This window comes from Carcharhinus amblyrhynchos, chromosome 27 (genome assembly GCF_965287045.1).
Source record: "Carcharhinus amblyrhynchos chromosome 27, sCarAmb.v2.hapA, whole genome shotgun sequence".
NCBI classification, from domain to species: Eukaryota; Metazoa; Chordata; class Chondrichthyes; order Carcharhiniformes; family Carcharhinidae; genus Carcharhinus; species Carcharhinus amblyrhynchos.
Window position 1 is genome coordinate 8,138,673 of NC_137350.1, and position 18,842 is coordinate 8,157,514.

The window sequence follows — 18,842 nt, forward strand, 5'->3', positions numbered from 1 at the left end:
GCAAGGAATACCACTGGGCCACCATTGGAGCCAGGGAAGAATCTCGCCAAATTCCTGTCTTTGGAAGTGTTTTTGGAAATTTTCCCCTCCCACGGATCAAATTAACTGAGTTGAAGACAGTATATACTTGTCCATGGCCTATATGAAGGGGTAAGCTCAATCAGTCAGGTGGGCTTCCCTCATTCAATTCTTTCTTCTATCTACATTTAGGGCACACCCAGTACAATGTTGTGGCAACTGGACAACCAGTCAGCTTGTAAAGTGGCACTTCAGAAATGTGCGCATTTTGGAAGTTATGTTGACTAGTGTCGAACACATGGCAGCAACTTGGCATCCTGTTTTACCCTTTAACGGAAGTAATAATCAGAATATCACTATCGTCCATTCAACATTATTATATCAAGTTAAAATTATCTCCTTGTCTGCACACTGTTATCCCAGATCATGGGGAGTTGGTTAGCTCAGTTGGCTGGACACGTGGCTTATGATACAAAGTGACATCAACAGCGCGGGTTCAATTCCCATACCGGCTGAGGTTACTTATAAACGCCCTGCCTTCTCGATCTTGCCTGAGGTTAACATTACCACCACTCAGCGCTTCCCCCTCAAAGGAGAGAAGAGCCTATGGTCATCTGGGACTTGATCATGAATCCATACTCTGGATTTCTGTAAAATAGTTCTTGGAAAATATACATGTAATTAGATTTTGTACAGTTGATGGAAATAAGGGTGTGCCTGTCAGCCAGAGGTTAGTTTGTTCCCCTAACCGATTTGACACAACTGGAGAAGAACAAATAAAGGCTGATAATGAAACGTGAGCACAATGTTGCAGCGTTAACACACAACGTGCAGGGTTGAAATACAGCAGGTGTGGTCTCCTCTTGTTTTTGAGACAGTTTTCTCTTTTTTTTCCAAGGGTCATAATTACCAAACTTGGATACTGAAAAGAATTCCAATTCAGTCGAGCTAAACCCTGAAGCTATTTGCCTCGATTGATGCAGCCAAGTTAAACGTTCCTGTCGTTTCTCCCCGGGGGGGCGGGCCTGTGTTTGAATCCAGCACACATGAAATTATTCTCGCTCTTGTCTGCAAGGGTCATCAACTAAATTGACTCAGGGCAATTCCAACCTAGTTTAAGCCATCACACTTGTTTGAACCAACGCGCCTTCAATAGGGAATCAGACGTCCCCCGATGATAGGTCTGCAAAATGGAAAGGGTGTGGTGAAGCAGTGGGGAGATGCAGGGTTATGGTTATGGTGAAGGGTTATAGAAAGCACATTTAAAGTAGGTTACACAGTGTTGTACCGTACAGCTGGTTGCAAAGATCATGGCGCTGACAGTCCAACACTAATATACCTCATCCTGATAAAAAACACAATAGACACACACAAAGAAACTAACATGGTAACTTTGAAAATTCCATGCATCTGATAATTGAGCTTTTTTTAATTTTAACATGTAAATGACTTATAACACCTTTGTTCACTACTTTAACAGAGACATTAACTTGCTCTGAATATAAGGCACAGAGTGACACTTTCGAGATTCGAGAAACATTGAAAATAGGAGCAGGAGGAGACCATTCAGCCCATCAAGCCTGCTCCATCATTCATTATGATCATGGCTGATCATCCAACTCAATAGCCTGGCCCTGCATTCCTCCCCCATAACCTTTGATCCCCTTTGCCCCAAGTTTAGAAGAATGAGGGGGCATCTCATAGAAACATATAAAATTCTAACAGAGTTAGACAGGGTAGATTCAGAAAGAATGTCCCCAGTGGTGGGGGAGTCCAGAACTAGGGGCGGGGGGGTCACAGTTTGAGGATGAGGGGTAAACCTTTTAGGACTGAGGTGGGGAGAACTTTCTTCACCCAGAGGGTGGTGAATGTGTGGAATTCACTAGCACAGAAAGTAGTTCATTTCAAGAAGAAATTAGATATAGCTCTTGGGATTAAAGGGATCAAGGGACTTGTTGGGGGGGAAGGGGGATCAAGATATTGATTTTGATAATCAGCCCTGATCAAAACGAATGCCAGAGTAGGCCTGAAGGGCCAAATGGCCTACTCCTGCTTCTAGCTTCAATGTTTCTATGTCTGTTTCTTGAAAACAATGTTTTGGCCTCAGCTGCTTTCTGTACTAGCGAATTCCAAAGCTGACCACTCTCTGGGTGTGAGTCATTGACCTTTTTCCCCACTCTGAGATTAAATACACATACAAACGCTCCTGCCTGGTTTCGAACCGGGGACCTCTCGCACGCAGAGCCAAATGTGATGATGATTAGACTACAGCGGCCCTCGTTCCAAGTTATAATTTACATGGGATTCCAAAAGGTTTACTCGCTTTTTATTTTAGCTGAGCCCACTTTGAACAGGTACAGCTTTGATAAGGCAGCGTGCAAAACCTATCCCAGTCAATGGTGGATTAGAGGGGCTTCAGATCTCAAAGTGACCATCTCCAGTTTCCTAAAAGCATTGTAATGCTTTACTCTCTTTGCATAAACATGCTTTATCCTGACTAATGCCTTATTTGCAGTCCTTTGCAATCAGTCAGTAAATACACTTCAGGCAATGTTCCTTATCAGGCTGACAGCTAACCTGCTAACCTCTTCTCCCAGACTCCTAACATATTGGTACCTGGTAGCTGCAATTAAATCACAAAGAACCAGGACCGGAATGTACTATTAACATACAAACTTTTAATATTTTCCAGTATGAAATTCCTGTGGCCAGTAATTTAACAGACAGATAGGGAATATTGTCCAAACTTCATACAGCATTATTTCACTCTGGGAGAAATTTGTTAGTGTTGATAATCCTTTACAGTCAGAAGATCTCGGTATTGGTCACTTTTTTTTAATTACTCCCCTTTGTAAAACAAAAGTGCCTGTACACAGTAGAACTGGCCATGAGGCTGCATTGACTGACGAAATCGTAGCTTTCTCATAAGGCAGTGCGTGTCAAACACAAATAATTCAAGCTGCAGCAAATATCAAGCAAGGATTTGAGGAATTCTCTATGATTTACTGACAATTGTTTTTAGTGCTTTTGCTATTTTACTTTTTAATGCTGCGCGCTGTGAGTAAAACGGTGGCACATAGAATTAAATAAGTCTGTGCAGGCTCGCACTTGTAATTCCCCACCAAGTGAATTCCTGATCTCAGCCTGGGGGTAACAGCAAGCTGAGTGCTGGCTTCTCCTTCACACAGAGGCTTTGAAGGAAGGACAGGAAAATCTTTTCCAAACCATTATCTCTTCATATAGCAGCAACAGGTTTTAAGTCGGTTCGCCTTGTTGTCCAACGAGGGGCATACACGCGATGGGTCGTACTAGGGCTGCTCTTGAATGTTTCAAGATTGGCCTAGTGCTTTGTGTCGTTAGTGTGTGCTTAAACTGGACCAGATGCTGGGCAACATGACAGCTCAGTGACTATCACTGTTTGCTGTGGAGACACATGGATTTGGGCCGGTGTCTGTGGGAGTTTGCGCATTCTCCCCGTGCTTGCGTGGGTTTTCTCCGGGTGCTCTGGTTTCCTCCCACACCCCAAAGGTGTGCTATTAGGCTAATTGGAGGTAATAAATTGTCCCTAAATTAGTTTCCCTCAATGTGGAATGCCATAAAAACAATAGATAAGGGTCATGGGTGGAGGGGGGACCGGTCATGTTAAAATGGCGGCACGGGCTCGTTGGGCCGAAGGGCCTGTTTCTCCGGCTGTTTTTTTTTGTTCTTTGTTCTAACTCCTCAATTTCAACAAGTAACACTGATCAGAAACCCTGTTTGTACATTATAGACACCCTTAAAGTACAGCCTGTCTGAAGTTTGAACGGAAGATCTTATGAAGGCACACAGGTGGGATTGGAGCTTCAGATAGCAGCAACACAAATCAGGAATTCCATTCCAGAAGTCAACAGACTCAACTCATTGTTCTGTTCATTCATTTTAATGAAACAATGCATTGTACATTGCATCCTATACTTTTCTTTCTCTGCTGTGTACTCTATGAATGGTATGTTTTGTCTATATAGCGTGCAAGAAACAATACTTTTCACTGTATCCCGGTACATGTAATAATAATCAATCAAATCAAGTGCCCAACTCCTCAATAATACCAATAGACTTGCAAAGCTCTTCACCACAAATTTGTCAAAGCTACACTATAAACAGCACAGTAGCTGTGGGATGGAAGGAGAGGATAAAAAGAACTCATGCCTCAGAACCAGCGGGGGTTCACATGATCACAAATAGTAGAAATTAAACTTGGTGTTTTTGAATGTAAGTGGAAGAGTGGGGAAAGGGGGCGGGTTCAGAACGGAGAGGATTAATGACCTCACACTGAGACTGATGAATATATTGAACAGACTGGTCACAGTAAGTAACGTCCACATTCAAACGTCCACATTCAAAGGACTTGATAGTTTCTTGTCAAATGGAATTGACTGGGGACCTCGGCAATACTTTAATTCATTCATGGGACGTTGGTATCGCTGGCTGGCCAACATTTATCACCCATCCCTAGTTTATCTTGGAGGGCAGTTGAGAGTCAACCACACTGTTGTGGCTCTGGAGTCACACATAGGCCAGACCAGCTAAGGACAGCAGATTTTCATCCCTAAAGGACTTTAGTGAACCAGATGGGCTTTTCCAACAATCGACAATAGTTTCATGGTCATCAGTAGATTCTTAATTCCAGGTATTTTTATTGAACTCAAATTCCACTTTCTGTTGTGGCGGGATTCAAATCTGGTCCCCAGAAAATTAGCTGAGTTTAGGCCATCGCCTCCCCTTGCAGCTTAATACAGGAGGAACTGGTAAGGTAATACAATGAGCCAGATGGATAACAGTGGTCATCACCTTTTGGAACAGCCCTAAGCCCTGTTTTATACACTCTTGAAGACTCACACAATAGTCTTGCAAAGCATAAGAATCAGCACAGCAAGTGTAGTAAAATACTACTACAAACTGGTTCAGTTTGGGTTTAGGCAAGTGGTATGAAACTGCTCACCGGGATGGCTCAGGGAAAGAGGAGAATAAATGTTATTATCCAGGTGCTTTCCCAACAGGCATCCAGGAATTTTATACCATTTATTTTTCACTATTTTTAATAACTTGCTAAATTAAACTCTGCACGCAACTTCCCAGAAAGAGTTTTGTAAATACATAACCCAGCCCAATCTCCCTGATCAGAAAGCGAAACACTGTTGACATGATAGCTTCTAAGGGGGCAGCAGTCTCAAACTAGTCATATTACAGTGCTTGCAGTCTCTATAGGAAAGGGGGAATGTCTCACCTTGATGCCCACGTTGGTATTGTGCATATCCACCCTAGCTCTCAGATCCTTGCTGGCTTTCCTCTGTCCCAGGAAGCGCTTGATAAATTTAGTGCTGTATTTGAGGTTGTCCCCACAGCCACCCCACTGCCACGTTTCTTTGTTCTCCAGGTCTGGCGACTCATCACAGGTGCAGCGCTCCATGCGACCTGAGCTACAGGCCTTGGCCAGCGAATGCGTGAGTCCCGCTGAAGAGATAGCAAACAGGAAGGCAGTCTCCTTAAACCCTGAAAGCCAAGGGACAAAATGTTTAAACGACACAAAGGCACGGATAGGTTCGTATGTCTCAGGTCATGGTGTGACAGGTTCAAAAGAAATGGCAGTCACCCAATTTGTCACAAATTCCACATCATTTAACGAGAGATTTTACTCTGCAAACCTGCTGGTCAAGAGGAAGCTTCCAAACGACCCATCATTCACTTATACTGGCTCCTGATCCAGCAATGCCTCAGCTATATTATCATCCTCATATTCAAATCCTCCCATGGCCCCACTCTTCCCTTTCTCTTTAATCCCTTCCAGCTCATCAACCTCTTCGAGAATTCTGCATTCATCCAATTCTAGAACCCCTACAGTGTAGAAGGAGGCCAATTGACCCATCAAACCTGCACCGACCACAATCCCAGCCAAGCCCTACCCCCAAAACCCCACCTATTTACCCAGCTAATCCCCCTGACACTAAGGGCAGGATTTTATGGCCTTGTTTGTCCCAAAACCATAAAATCCTGCCTGAAACCAATGGACCTTTCCATGGTCCACCCCTCGCCTGATCCGATTCCCGTGGTGACGGGGCAGTAACATTCCGGGCTAAGGTGCAATTTAGTATGGCTAACCAACCTAACCGGCCCATCTTTGGGCTGCGGGAGGAAACCGAAGCACCTGGAGGGAACCCATGCAGACATGGGGAGAATGTGCAGACTCCGCATAGCCTGTCACCGGAAGCCAGAATTGAATCTAGGTCCCTGGTGCTGTGAGACAGCAGTGCTAACCACTGTGCCACTATAGTCTGATGTAGAGATGCCGGCGTTACATCATGACTAACATAATGGTACATCATTCCTGATCACCTTTTCTCCACTACTGGCAGCCTTGCCTTCAACAATCCAGTCCGTAAGTTCCAGAATTCCCTCCCGAACCCTAACTGTCTACCATTTTTCAAGATGCCACTTTAAACTTACCCACTTTGACCAAGTTTTCCATCATCTGTCAAGTTGTCTGTCAAAACGCATCTGTGCAATGCTTTGGGACATTTTGCTTTTTAAAAGCATTATATAAATTCACGTTGTTATTGCTGAGACCAATGCAGAGACATCAGAAATACCATTCCATAATCTCAGCAATAATAGACTGCGGATCACACTGGCCATTCAAAATATTAGCGTGAACCTCCGTGGTGTCATTGAGTAGAAACATTTGCTGCTGGACTGCTCTTGGTAAACAGATATAAAGCAAATAAGTACAGATACAAAGAGTTTTGAAAGAGATATTTACAGTTACACTCATATTTTGAAAATACTAAAAAGAGCAGGAAGAATGATGAGTGTTTGATACAATCTACCAAACAGGGAGCTTGAGTTGAACATTTCCCGTGCATTCAAAATACGGTTCTCAAAGATTCCACGGGTAGGTATAGAAGAGTGAGGCCATTCAGCCCAACTAACTGTGGAAGCCAACTGTTTTATTCTTCCTTTATGCTTTTTAATGACAGTGTATTTGCATTAACACTTTCTCATGGGAAACATCATGCTGAGATTTCACATCTCATCTGCAGCTGGGGCATGTTACAAGGTTACAAGATGCTGAGATGCATTGTGCACACTCCCAGCTTGGCACAGACCACTATCTCGTGGACAGATCATGATCAGAGGTCAGAACCAGTTATTATTATCCGCCTCTGCAGATGTGTTGAATTAATCAGTGAATGTGAATGGGTGCTTTCCATGATGATGTCTAATAATACTTGTTAGAGAGAGAACAATAGTGAATATCTTATAAGGAACAAAGAGGAGGAACTCTTAATAAACTCATATGCTTGTACCAGAGATTTACCACGAGGTGTCGACGAATTCTTGAATCTAACATGCCTCATCCACCCATAGAAACCTACAATCTCCCATTACAAAATCCAGCTGCCTTGTGCTTTAGCCAAAAAAAACCTCATTCAGAACATCATTCCACCTACAATCACTCTTCATACAAAGGAAATACTTCCTGAAATTAGTCCTAAGCTTGGCTTTTCTGTTTCTTTCCCCTTTGCAGTTACAATGATGACTCCACAGTTGTGGCCTAATTATCAAGGTTTCTCTAAGCTAATCTTTACTATTTGACTTCTTGGCCTTCATTCTTTTCCTTTAGGACCTGACATGATCTGAGGCCTGGGTCAAACACAGGCCAGATCAGATTTGGTGACAGGTTAAAAGCAAATTATTGCGTTTGCTGGAATCTGAAACCAAAAGAGAAAATGCTGGAAAATCTCAGCACGTTTGGCAGCATCTGTAAGGAGAGAAAAGAGCTAATGTTTCGAGTCTAGATGACCCATTGTCAAAACTGCTGAGATTTTCCAGCATTTTCTCTTTTGGTTTCAGATTCCAGCATCTGCAATAATTTGCTTTTAACCTGTCACCAAATCTGATTTGGCCTGTGTTTGACCCAGATGCCTTTCCCTGAAGAACATTCATGAACCAGTTGGACTTTCACAACAATCCAACAGTTTATGTGGTCACTTTCAGTGCTGGCCTAAAAATGACCAGATTCAATTTCCCAGCCTGCCTCAGTGGCATCTGAATTCATAATCCCTCAGTTGATAACTTAGTATTAAACTCAATATGAAACCATACCCATATATAAAATGTACTAATTGTACTGTTACTTATTGATAGTATCACCATGTGGTAGCATGCTCCTTTTAAGGGGTTGGTTCTCATAGGGTCATGTGACCCACTTAGATCCAATTGGAGCTGAGTGCATTGAATCCTGGGACTTAATGTGGGTTTTTCTTCTGCTGGGAATCTGGAGTTGGGAATCTGGAGTTGTGGAGTGCAGAAATCTTTATACCACTCTCTGTAAATAGTTATCTTCCTCTGATAAACCATTTATTCATTAATCTACTTGGTAGTCACCTATTTTCGAAGATATTACGCCATTAAGTATCAGTCAATAACCTTGGAATACTAACACTCCGAGAATTAAAGTTGCAAGTTCACAAAAAAAAATGCAAACACAATTCGTTTAAAATTCACCTCTCACTGCGATCTCGTATAACAAATTCACCCTTGGGTGGCAAGGTAGCACAATGGTTAGCACTGCTGCTTCACAGCTCCAGGGTCCTGAGTTCAATTCCTGGCTCAGGTCACTGTCTGTGCGGAGTTTGCACATTCTCCTTGTGTCTGTGTGGGTTTCCTCCGGTACTCTGGTTTCCTCCCTCAGTCCAAAGATGTGCGGGTTAGGTTGATTGGCTGTGCTAAGAAATTGCTCCTTATAGTGTCCAGGGATGCATAAGTTAGAGGGATCAGTGGGTATAATATGTAAGGATATGGGGGTAGGGCCTGGATGGGATTGCATTCGGCGCAGACTCGATGTGCCAAATGGCCTCTTTCTGCACTGTAGGGTTTTATGTTAACTTCCATCTTTTCAAACCTTTCAGTCTTTTCTGACAAAAGCTCACCAACTTTAAACATTAACTCTTGTTTCTCTCTCAGACATGGCCTGTATTTTCAGCATGTTCTGCTTTGATTAAACATTAGGATCGTTTACTATGCAGATTTTTAGTGACCGTTGACCACATGGTAATGAGACCCATCCCTCTGAATGGACATGGTAATACCAGATAGCCAGAGGGAACACTCTGCCAAGCACTGCTGAACAGTCCAAACTACCCATGGTCTGGTAGTTTGACACCGGATTTATGCTGCACACAAGAATCCTACCATGGGGCGGCACAGTGATTAGCACTGCTGCCTCACAGCGCAATGGACCCGAGTTCAATTCCCACCTTGGGTGACTGTCTGTATGGAATCTGCATATTCTCTGCATCTGTGTGGGTTTCCTCTGGATGCTCCAGTTTCATCCCACAGTCCAAAAATGTGCAGGTTAGAAGGATTGACCATGCTAAATTGCACCTTAAGTGTCCCAAATGTATAGATCAGATGGATTATCCAGGATAAATGTGTGGGATTACAGGGATAAGGCATGGGTGAGTGCCCTGGGTAAGAGGCTCTTTCAGAGAGTCAATACAGACTCGATGGGCTGTAGGAATTCTATGATACATTATTTCAAACTCACCCTTCCACCAGAACTTTCTATTCCTTTCTCCCTCTTTATTTTTCCAGCTTTCCCTTACAGGGATCTATGCCATAAAAACAGCATGAACTGAAAATACTCAGCAGGTCTGACAGTATCCGTGAAGAGGGAAACAGAGCTAATGTTTCAAGTCAAGTGTGACTCTCCTTCAGAACGGAAGGAACATAGGAATTAGGAGCAGAAGTGGGCAGTTCAGCCCTTCGAGCCTGCTCTGCCATTCAATCAGATCATGGCTGATCTCTCCCTGGCCTCGGAGGCAGGAGTCCCTTCACCAAAATCCCTTTATTTACAAGTCTGACAACAGCATACGGAGTGCTTTCAATGAGCAGCCTACGCTCGGAGTGCCAGAGGAACTGACACGCCGGGATAAGTGCAAAGCAAGAGGCTTTCTGATTGGCCCATCAATTTGGCCCTTAATCAGGGAGTTCATATTCTAATGGCCCACCTCAATTGCCTGATTAAAGCAGTTACATAACCATACTCCATATCCCTCTTAACCATTTTTTATTAGAAATATATCTATCTCCTTCTTGGGGCCAATTAGTGATTCAGACTCCACTGTGCTGTGGGGCAGGGAGTTCCACAAATTCACCACCTTCTGCGAGGAGTAGTTCCTCCTCATCTCAGTTTTAAATCTATTGCCTCACAACCTCTACCTGTGATCTCTTGCTCCAGGTTGCCCCACAAGGAGATACATTTTGTTACATTTACTTTCTCAATCCATTTGAGTATTTCATACACCTTGATCAGATCCCTCTCAGCCTTGAAAAGGTCAAAATGTGGTAGATTTTCAGCCATTGAATTGGTGGGGGAATAAAAAGAGAATTTCTGGGTTAGGGTAGAAAGCTGGAGAGATTAAATGACAAAGGTGCCATGGAACAAAAGGCAGAGGGAGCGGTAATGATTGTGGTGAGGAAATTTTCCACTCACCTTGGACAGCTTCAGCGATGAGAGTGGAAAATGTCACGAGAAATGCAAAGTCGCGTTTTACATCAGCATGAACGCGTGATGTGATTTCCCCTCCCCCTGACAGTGATAAGGTGTGTTTGAATACATCCATGTGTCATTATCAGGTCCATATACCACAATCAAACCCACCGCCATCAAAAAATTATATCTATGGCGGCATGACGGCAGAACAGCTTCAAGTTTCCGAAGGAATGTACCTGGCGAGCAAACCTCACAGGAGTGCTCAGATGAGCTCAGAGCTCTGGGAGCAGAGGCTCATGTCATAGGTACTGCCTGGGTAGATACTGGAAACTACCCTAGACCTTCAGGCACTGTCCAGGCGCTACTCTGGTACTGCCCTGGCATTTCCTCAGTAGCTCCCAGGCAGTGTCCAGATAGGTGCCGGGGGTGGTGGTCTCAGAGGAGAGGATGCACAGATGACTCTCTGTGCACTAGGGCAGCCTTTCAAAATGGCTCCCTGGACGATTGACAATTGACTGTGCCTCAGGAGTCGGCGCTGGGTCCACTGTATTTCATCATTTATATTAATGATTTGGATGAGAATTTAAGAGGCACAGTTAGTAAGTTTGCAGATGACACCAAGATTTGTGGCATAGTGAAGAAGGTTATCTCGGATTGCAACAGGATCTTGATCAATTGGGCCAGTGGGTCAATGAATGGAAGATGGAGTTTAATTTAGTTAAATGCGAGGTGATGCATTTTGGTAGATCTAGTCAGTGCAGGACTTACTGGGTTAATGGTAAGGCATTGAGGGGAGTTATAGAACAAAGAGATCTACAGGTACAGGTTCATAGCTCCTTGAAAGTGGAGCCACAGGTGGACAGAGTGGTGAAGAAGGCATTCAGCATGCTTGGTTTCATTGGTCAGGACACTGAATACAGGAGTTGGGACCTCTTGTTGAAGTTGTACAAGACATTGGGAAGTCCACTCTTGGAACACTACGTACAGTTCTGGTCACCCTATTAAAGAAAGGATATTCTTGAACTAGAAAGAATGCAGAAAAAATTTACTGGGATGCTACCAGAGCTTAATGTTTGAGTTATAAGGAGAGGCTGGATAGACTAGGACCTTTTTCCCCTGGAGTATAGGAGACCTGGGGGTGATCTTATAGCAGTCTATAAAATAAAGAGGGGCATAGATTAGGTAGACAGTCAACATCTTTTCCCAACGGTAAGGGAGACTAAAACTAGACGGCATGGGTTTAAGGTGACAGGGAAGAGATACAAAAGGGTCCAGAGGGGCATTTTGTTCACACAGAAGGTGGTGAGTGTCTGGAATGAGCTGCCAGGTGGTAGTAGTGGAGGCATTTTAAAAAGTATTTGGACAGTTACATGGATAAGATTGGTATAGAGAGCCTGTTTCCATGCTGTAAATCGCTATGACTTTATAGAGTTTCTAAGCTGCAGACGAGATAGGCAAATTAAAGGCTCCCCCCCCCACGCCCCCCCCACCGCCAGTGATTGTGGGATCAGTCACTTGAAGTTTTTCTCTCAATGTCCTGCCATTGTGGGCAGTGGCTTCAGCACCCCTTTCCCACCCGACCCCAGCCTTTGCTGATATCCAGGAAAATCCCAGCCACAGCACTGGTCCAGAGGGAGCACAAATTGTGGAATAATGACCAGCCGTCTACAAAAACAAAATCATGAAAAACAAGATTCAGGCCAGCGCGTGGCGTAAAATAAATCATAATGAGGGGACAGAGTTCATGGTCTGAGTTTGTTAAATTGAATGTCGAGTTCAGAAGGCTGTAAAGTGCCTCATTAGTAAATGAGGTGCTGACTATCGAGCTTGTGTTGAGCTTCGCCGGAACATTGCAGCAGGCCAAGGACAAAAATGTGAGTGTGAGGGCAAAGTGGAGAATTAAAATGGGAAGTGACAGGAGGTTCAGGTCAAACTTGCGATCTGAGTGGCAAAATGGTCACCCAGTGTGCGTTTGTGTCCCACCAACCACCAACCCCCCTCCGCCAAGGAATCGTTAGTACTCATTACAGTCGAGTGAATTGAAACATGTACAAGTAAATGGCTATTTTACATGGAGGCCATCTCTGGGGCCATGATCAGTGAGAGCAGAGGAGGTAAAAATGGCAAGCGTTAGTTACACCTCCTGTGATTGCATAGGAAGGTGTCACAGGAAAGGGATAATGTTCTATGGGTGTCTGAGCTGTGGATCAGCATGTCATAGAGGGAACAGTTCCTTCCGAAGGGGAGGAGTGTTTGGTGGTGGCATCATGCTGGACTTGGCAGGAATGGCACAGGCCGATACTTTGAATGGGAAAGCTGGTGGGGTGGAAAGTGAGGGCAAAAGGTTCTGGGAGGGAGGGAATGGACTGAGTGTAGGGCAGAATTGTCAGAAATGAACTAGATCTGGTTGAGGACCCTGTCAACTACACTGAGGAGGCTGCTTTTGGTTGAGGTAAAGACAAGTCACAGTGGCGCAGTGTTAGCACTGCTGTCTCACAGTGCCGCTGACCCAGTTCAATTCCAGCCTTAGGTCATTGTCTGTACAAAGTTTGCACATTCTTGCCATGTCTGCGTGGGTTTCCTCCGGTGCTCTGGTTTCCTCCCACAGTCTGAAAGACATGCTGATTAGGTTGATTGGCCGTGCTAAATTCTCCCTCAGTGTACCCGAACAGGTGCTAGAATGTGGCATTAGGGGGATTTTCACTGTAACTTCATTGCAGTGTTAATGTAAACCTACTTGTGACACTAATAAATAAACTTTTAAAAAACTTGATTGGATAATACTGAAAAAGACAAGCAGTCAGTTGCTGATCTCCCATCGACACATTCTCAATAACATCCTTTTGCATTACAAAGAACAAAGAACAAAACCGCCTGGGAAACAGGCCCTTCGGCCCAACGAGCCCGTGCTGCCATTTTAACATTATGAGTCCCCCCTCCACCCATGACTCTTGTCTATGTTTATGGCCATCCACATTGAGGGAAGACTAATTTAGGGACAATTTGTATATTTGTATAATTTGTATAATTACATTTGTATATTTGAACACATACTTGCTTTAATCTTTACCGCAATATTGTCTCAAGGAGATTTGTGACTAGAAAATGATGCAATTTAAATGATCCCCACAGGGCAGCAGGGTGACACAATGGTTAGCACTGCTGCCTCACAGTGCCAGGAACCCAGGTTCAATTCCAGCCTCAGGTAATTGTGTGGAGTTTGCACATTCTCACCGTGTCTGCATTGGGTTTCTTCCCATAGTCTAAAGATATGCAGGTTAGGTTGATTGGCCATGATAAATTGTCCTTGAGTGTCAAGGGGATTGGCAGGTAAATACATGGGGTTATGGGGATGGAGCCTGGGTAGGATTGTTGGTGGTGCAGTCTCGATGGGCCGAATGGTCTCCTTCTGCACTGTAGGGATTCTATGATTCTGAAATAATCAGCTGATTAACATCAGTGTATTGAAAGCGTACACACAGAACACCAGTCACGAAACACAAAAGCAAGCACAGAAAGAGGCCACTCAGCCAGCCAAAAAATCCCATCTCATCTTCCAGCATCCAGGCCTTTGCCTTGCAGGTTACAGCATTTTAGATGCAGGTCCGGGTACCTTTTAAATGAATTGAGGCTTTCTGCTTCCACCTCTAAACCAGGCGGTGATTTCTAACCTCCTGCCACCTCTTAGGTGAAGAGGTTTCTCTTTGTGTCTGTTCTAATCCTTCTACCGATCACCTTGGATCTGTGCCCCCTGGTAATTGACCTCTCCACTTGGGGAAACAGTGTATCCCTGTTTACTCTACCTAAGTCCCTCAAACTAATACAGCCCAGTTGAGGAGATGATGGCCTTGTGGTACCTCACTCGAGTATTAATCCAGAAACTCAGCTACCATTCTGGGATCCCAGGTCTGAATCCCACCACGGCAGGTGATAGAATTTGGACTCAATAAAACAAAATCTGGAATTAAGAATCTACTGATGACCATGAAATCTTTGTCAATTGTCGGAAAAACCCATTCAGTTCATTAATGTCCTTTAGGGGAGGAAATGTGCCGTCCTCACCCGGTCTGGCCTACATGTGACTCTAGGGCCACCACAATGTGGTTGACCCCCAACTGCCTTCTGAAATGGTTTAGCAAAGCATTCAGTTTCAAAGGCAACCATAGATGGGCAATAAATGCTGGACAGTCAGTGACGCACGTGTCCCCGAATTAATCAAAAAAAGTTAGATCACCCTTTCAGTGTCCTCAGTTCCAAGAAAAACAACCCCAGAATATCCAATCTTTCCTCACAGCTACAGTTTTGATTTATATCATATTTTTAATGAGGCTCGGACATCGCAAAGTGTTTTACAGCCAATGAAGTACCCGTACTATCAAAATGTAGTCAATTTGTTACGGCAAATTTCAGCTAACAATAATTTGATAGTGATCAGATTTTCGTTTGTTGATTCATTCAGGGGATATAGCTGGTACTGGAAAGGCCAGCATTTGTTGCCTATCCCTAATTGCCCTTAAACTGCATGGATTGCTAGGTAGGGCATTTCAGAGGCAGTTGAGAGTCAACCACATTGCTGTGGCTCTGGAGTCACATGTAAGCCAGACCAGATAAGGACGGCAGATTTCCTTCCCTAAAGGACATTAGTGAACCAGATGGGCTGGACAACAATCTACGATAGATTTATGGTCACTGTGACTGAGATTTTTAATTCCAGATTTTATTAACTGAATTGGTCACTGTGACTGAGATTTTTAATTCCAGATTTTATTAACTGAATTGGTCACTGTGACTGAGATTTTTAATTCCAGATTTTATTAACTGATTTTAAATTTCACCAGCTGGCGCAGTGAGATTTGAACCCTTGCCCTTAAAGGATTAGCCTGGGCCTCTGAAATACCAGTCTGGTAACATCACCAGGATTCCACTGTATCTGTTTTTGTGATGTTAATTGAGGTATGATGATTCACTAGGACTCAAGGGATAACCCCCCTGCCCTTCTTAAAAACAATGCTACAGGACCATTGACAACTATTGGAAAGGGCAGACAGAGCTTTGGTCAAGAGTCTCATCCAAAAGATGACCCCCTCCTCAGCTTTGCTGTCTTGACACTTGTGCTTAAGTGGGATTTGAACCCAAAACCTTCTGACTCAGAGGCACATGTGCTGCTAACTGAGCCACAGTGGACACTCAAACATTTAACTCATTTGTGTAATTGGAAATATCGGAATCACTGGGGCAAATTTTCCCATTTCACCCGCCACAGAAATCGGAGCGGACGAGGGTGGACCACGGAAAGGCCCCATTGACCTCAGGTAGGATTTTCCGGTTTCAGGGCTGGAGAATCCCACCCTCTGTTCAATTTCACTTTCTTATGTTTAAAAATGGCATTGTGTTCACGAAAAATCATTCAACAAATTCTAATTTACTGATAACCATGTCAAATCTTTTTAACTTATCACTGATGCAAAAAAATCAGCATGAGAGAAAGGCAAATTGTTACTGGAGACAATGTCCCTTTAAGGTTTCTGATCTTCTATTTAACTGTGCCCAAAAATCTGGAGACGGTGGACCAGCTTTTGACCATTAGTCCTGAACTCCTTCTCCAAACCTGGAAATTTAAATTTTTTTTTATTATAATGACTTGTGTTTACTGGAGCTTTTTCAGTGCATGTTGGGGGTCTAGTTGAATACTCATGTACGTGCATTGACTGTTGCAGCGCTGGGGTATCCTCCAGCCTAGAGAAGTTCCACGTTGCATTCTTAAGTTGTAGCTGATCTCAGCCAGGTATGTGGGAATGTACCAGTTGACCTCAGCACCCCCAGGCTATGCAGCGGGCAATAAAACACACAGGGTTCCTGAACCTGATCACCATCCAGTGACCCTCCCTGCCCTTGATGGAAAGCACACCTGTGTAAGGATTTTCAGGATGGCCGATGGTCACATGTCCAAATAAGCTGCAGAAATTCTTCCCCGGGGATTATGGAAGGTCATTGATGGAACTCCGCCCAAGGCCAGAGACCCTGTCCCTCATCCCAGGGTTGATTTCCATAGTCAGACTGGTCTGTCAACAACATACCAGCTGTAGTCATTCCTGTCCAAAACTGCACACCGTTTTAAGTCACTGAAGCCTCTAATGGTCAAAGTATTATTTTCCCCAGACACTTCAGTCTCTACAGGAGCCAGCATTCAGGATCCAGCTCCTATTCTGCGCACTACTCACCAAAAAGAATTTCCTAAAACTAATTTTCAGACAAAATCACAACCATATTTTGGATTCATTCCGAAGTAGCAACTTAAGCCTTAACAACACAAGCAGCAGGGTTCCAACGCTGTGTGTTTTGCGGCAGCAAAGGGGGCCAGTCATTGGTCGGCAGCAGGATACTCTGCTCCTGCCATCTTCCACAGTGTTTCCTGTTCCCCAGTCCCGCCGGCAAGAAACCCGTGGCAGGGGATCTTCCAGTCCCGCCGATGTGAACGGCTGTAAAGTTCCAGCCAGAAATCGGAGCAAGAGTAGATCATATAACCCATCAAGCCTGCTCCACCGTTCAGTATGATTGTGGCTGCTTCAACTTCACTTTTCTGCCCACTCCTCATATTCCTTGACTCCTGAGATCAAGTATTTATCCATCTCAGCCTTAAATCTCAGGTGGCAAGGTGGCTCACGGTTAGCACTGCTGCCTCAAAGTTCCAGGGGACTGGGTTCAGCTCCCCACTTGGGTCTGCACATTCTCAGCATGTCTGTATGGGTTCCCTCTGGCTGCTCCAGTTTCCTCCCACACTCTGATAGATGTATCGGTTAGGTGCATTGGCCATGCTAAATTCTCCCTAAATTGTACCAGAACAGGTGCCAGGGGATTTTCACAGTAACTTCATTGCAGTGTTAATGTAAGCCCACTTGTGACACTAATAAATAAACTTAAATCTATCCGATGAAGGAGTTTTCACTCTGGAGTAGAGGATTCCAAAGATTCACAACCCTTTGACTGAAGTAGTTTCTCCTCATCTCAGTTCTAAATCTCTTACCCTGAGACAGTATACCAGTGTTTTAGATTCTCTGATCAGTGGAAACAATCTGTCAGCATCCAAGTCGTCAAGTCCCTTTAGAGTCTCGTATATTTTAAGGAAATTTCCTCATTCTGTTAAATTCCAGAGAATCCGCCAAACCAACACATCTCTGATCTTTGGGAGGAAACCAGAGTTGATGGATGATTGATTTTTGCACAAAATGTTTAATTATTTTTGTTTGCTGAGAGATTAGGAGATATAGCTTCATCCCTGACATTGGAACACATTCAGCAATAGGGGATCAACTGCATGCAGTGACTGGTATTTAATTCCATTGGCTATCAGGCACTGGCTATAATGAGTGATCGATCACATACTGTCTGTTCTGTGCCACTATTCAAACTGAATCTCTATTTATTCACACAATCAAACAAACATAAAATGAAGGAGCAGGAATAGGTCATTTGACCCATCAACTCTGCTCCACTTGATAATGTACAAGGACACCCAGATCCCTCTGTACTGCAGCATTCTGCAGTCTCTCTCCATTTAAATAATAATCTTCTGTTCTTTTCTTTCTACCAAAGGGAACAATTTCACATGTTTCCACATTATACTCCATTGGCCATCTCTATATATCCACTTACGAAACCTATCTATATTCCTTTACAGACTCGTTGCACATCTAACTTTCTACCTCTCTGTATGATCAGCAGGTTTGACTACAATACAGTCTGTCCTCCACCCAAGTCAATAATATAGATCATAAATAGCTAAGACACCAGCACGGACCCCTATAGTGCCATTCATTACAGTTTGCCAGCCTGAAAACAACCGATTTATCCCAACTCTGTCTCCTGTTCATTATTGAGTCCTCTACCTGTGCTAATAAATCTACCCCAACATCATGAGCTCTTATCTTGTACAGTAGCCTTTGGAGTGGCCTTTTGGAGCTGCAACTGCACAACAGGCACAGTGGCACAGTGGTTAGCACTGCTGTCTCACAATGCCAGGGACTCAGGTTTGATTCCAGCTTGGGTCGCTGCACATTCTCCCAGTGCCTGCATGGGTTTCCTCTGGATGCTTTGGTTTCCTCCGACAGTCCAAACGATGTGCTGGTTAGGAGCATTGGCTGTGCTAAATTCTCCCGGAGTGTGGCAGCTATGGGACTTTCAATTGTTGTTAACCTACTTGTGACACAAGTAAATAAACATCAAGTGGTTCCCCTTTCTCTACCCTGCTTGATACATCACCAAAGAACTCCAAAAAATTTGTCAAACAAGA

The 18,842-nt window shown here is 44.0% G+C and overlaps 1 protein-coding gene across 1 annotated transcript in view; it reads right to left on the reverse strand.

The window, feature by feature from the left end:
• wnt9b (wingless-type MMTV integration site family, member 9B) overlaps positions 1-18,842 on the reverse strand; it is a 43,804-nt gene that overhangs the window by 8,338 nt on the left and 16,624 nt on the right. The window contains exon 3 of the mRNA XM_080213528.1: positions 5,285-5,550. Within this exon, the coding sequence (XP_080069654.1) occupies positions 5,285-5,550 (266 nt within the window). The remainder of the gene's footprint in view (positions 1-5,284; positions 5,551-18,842) is intronic.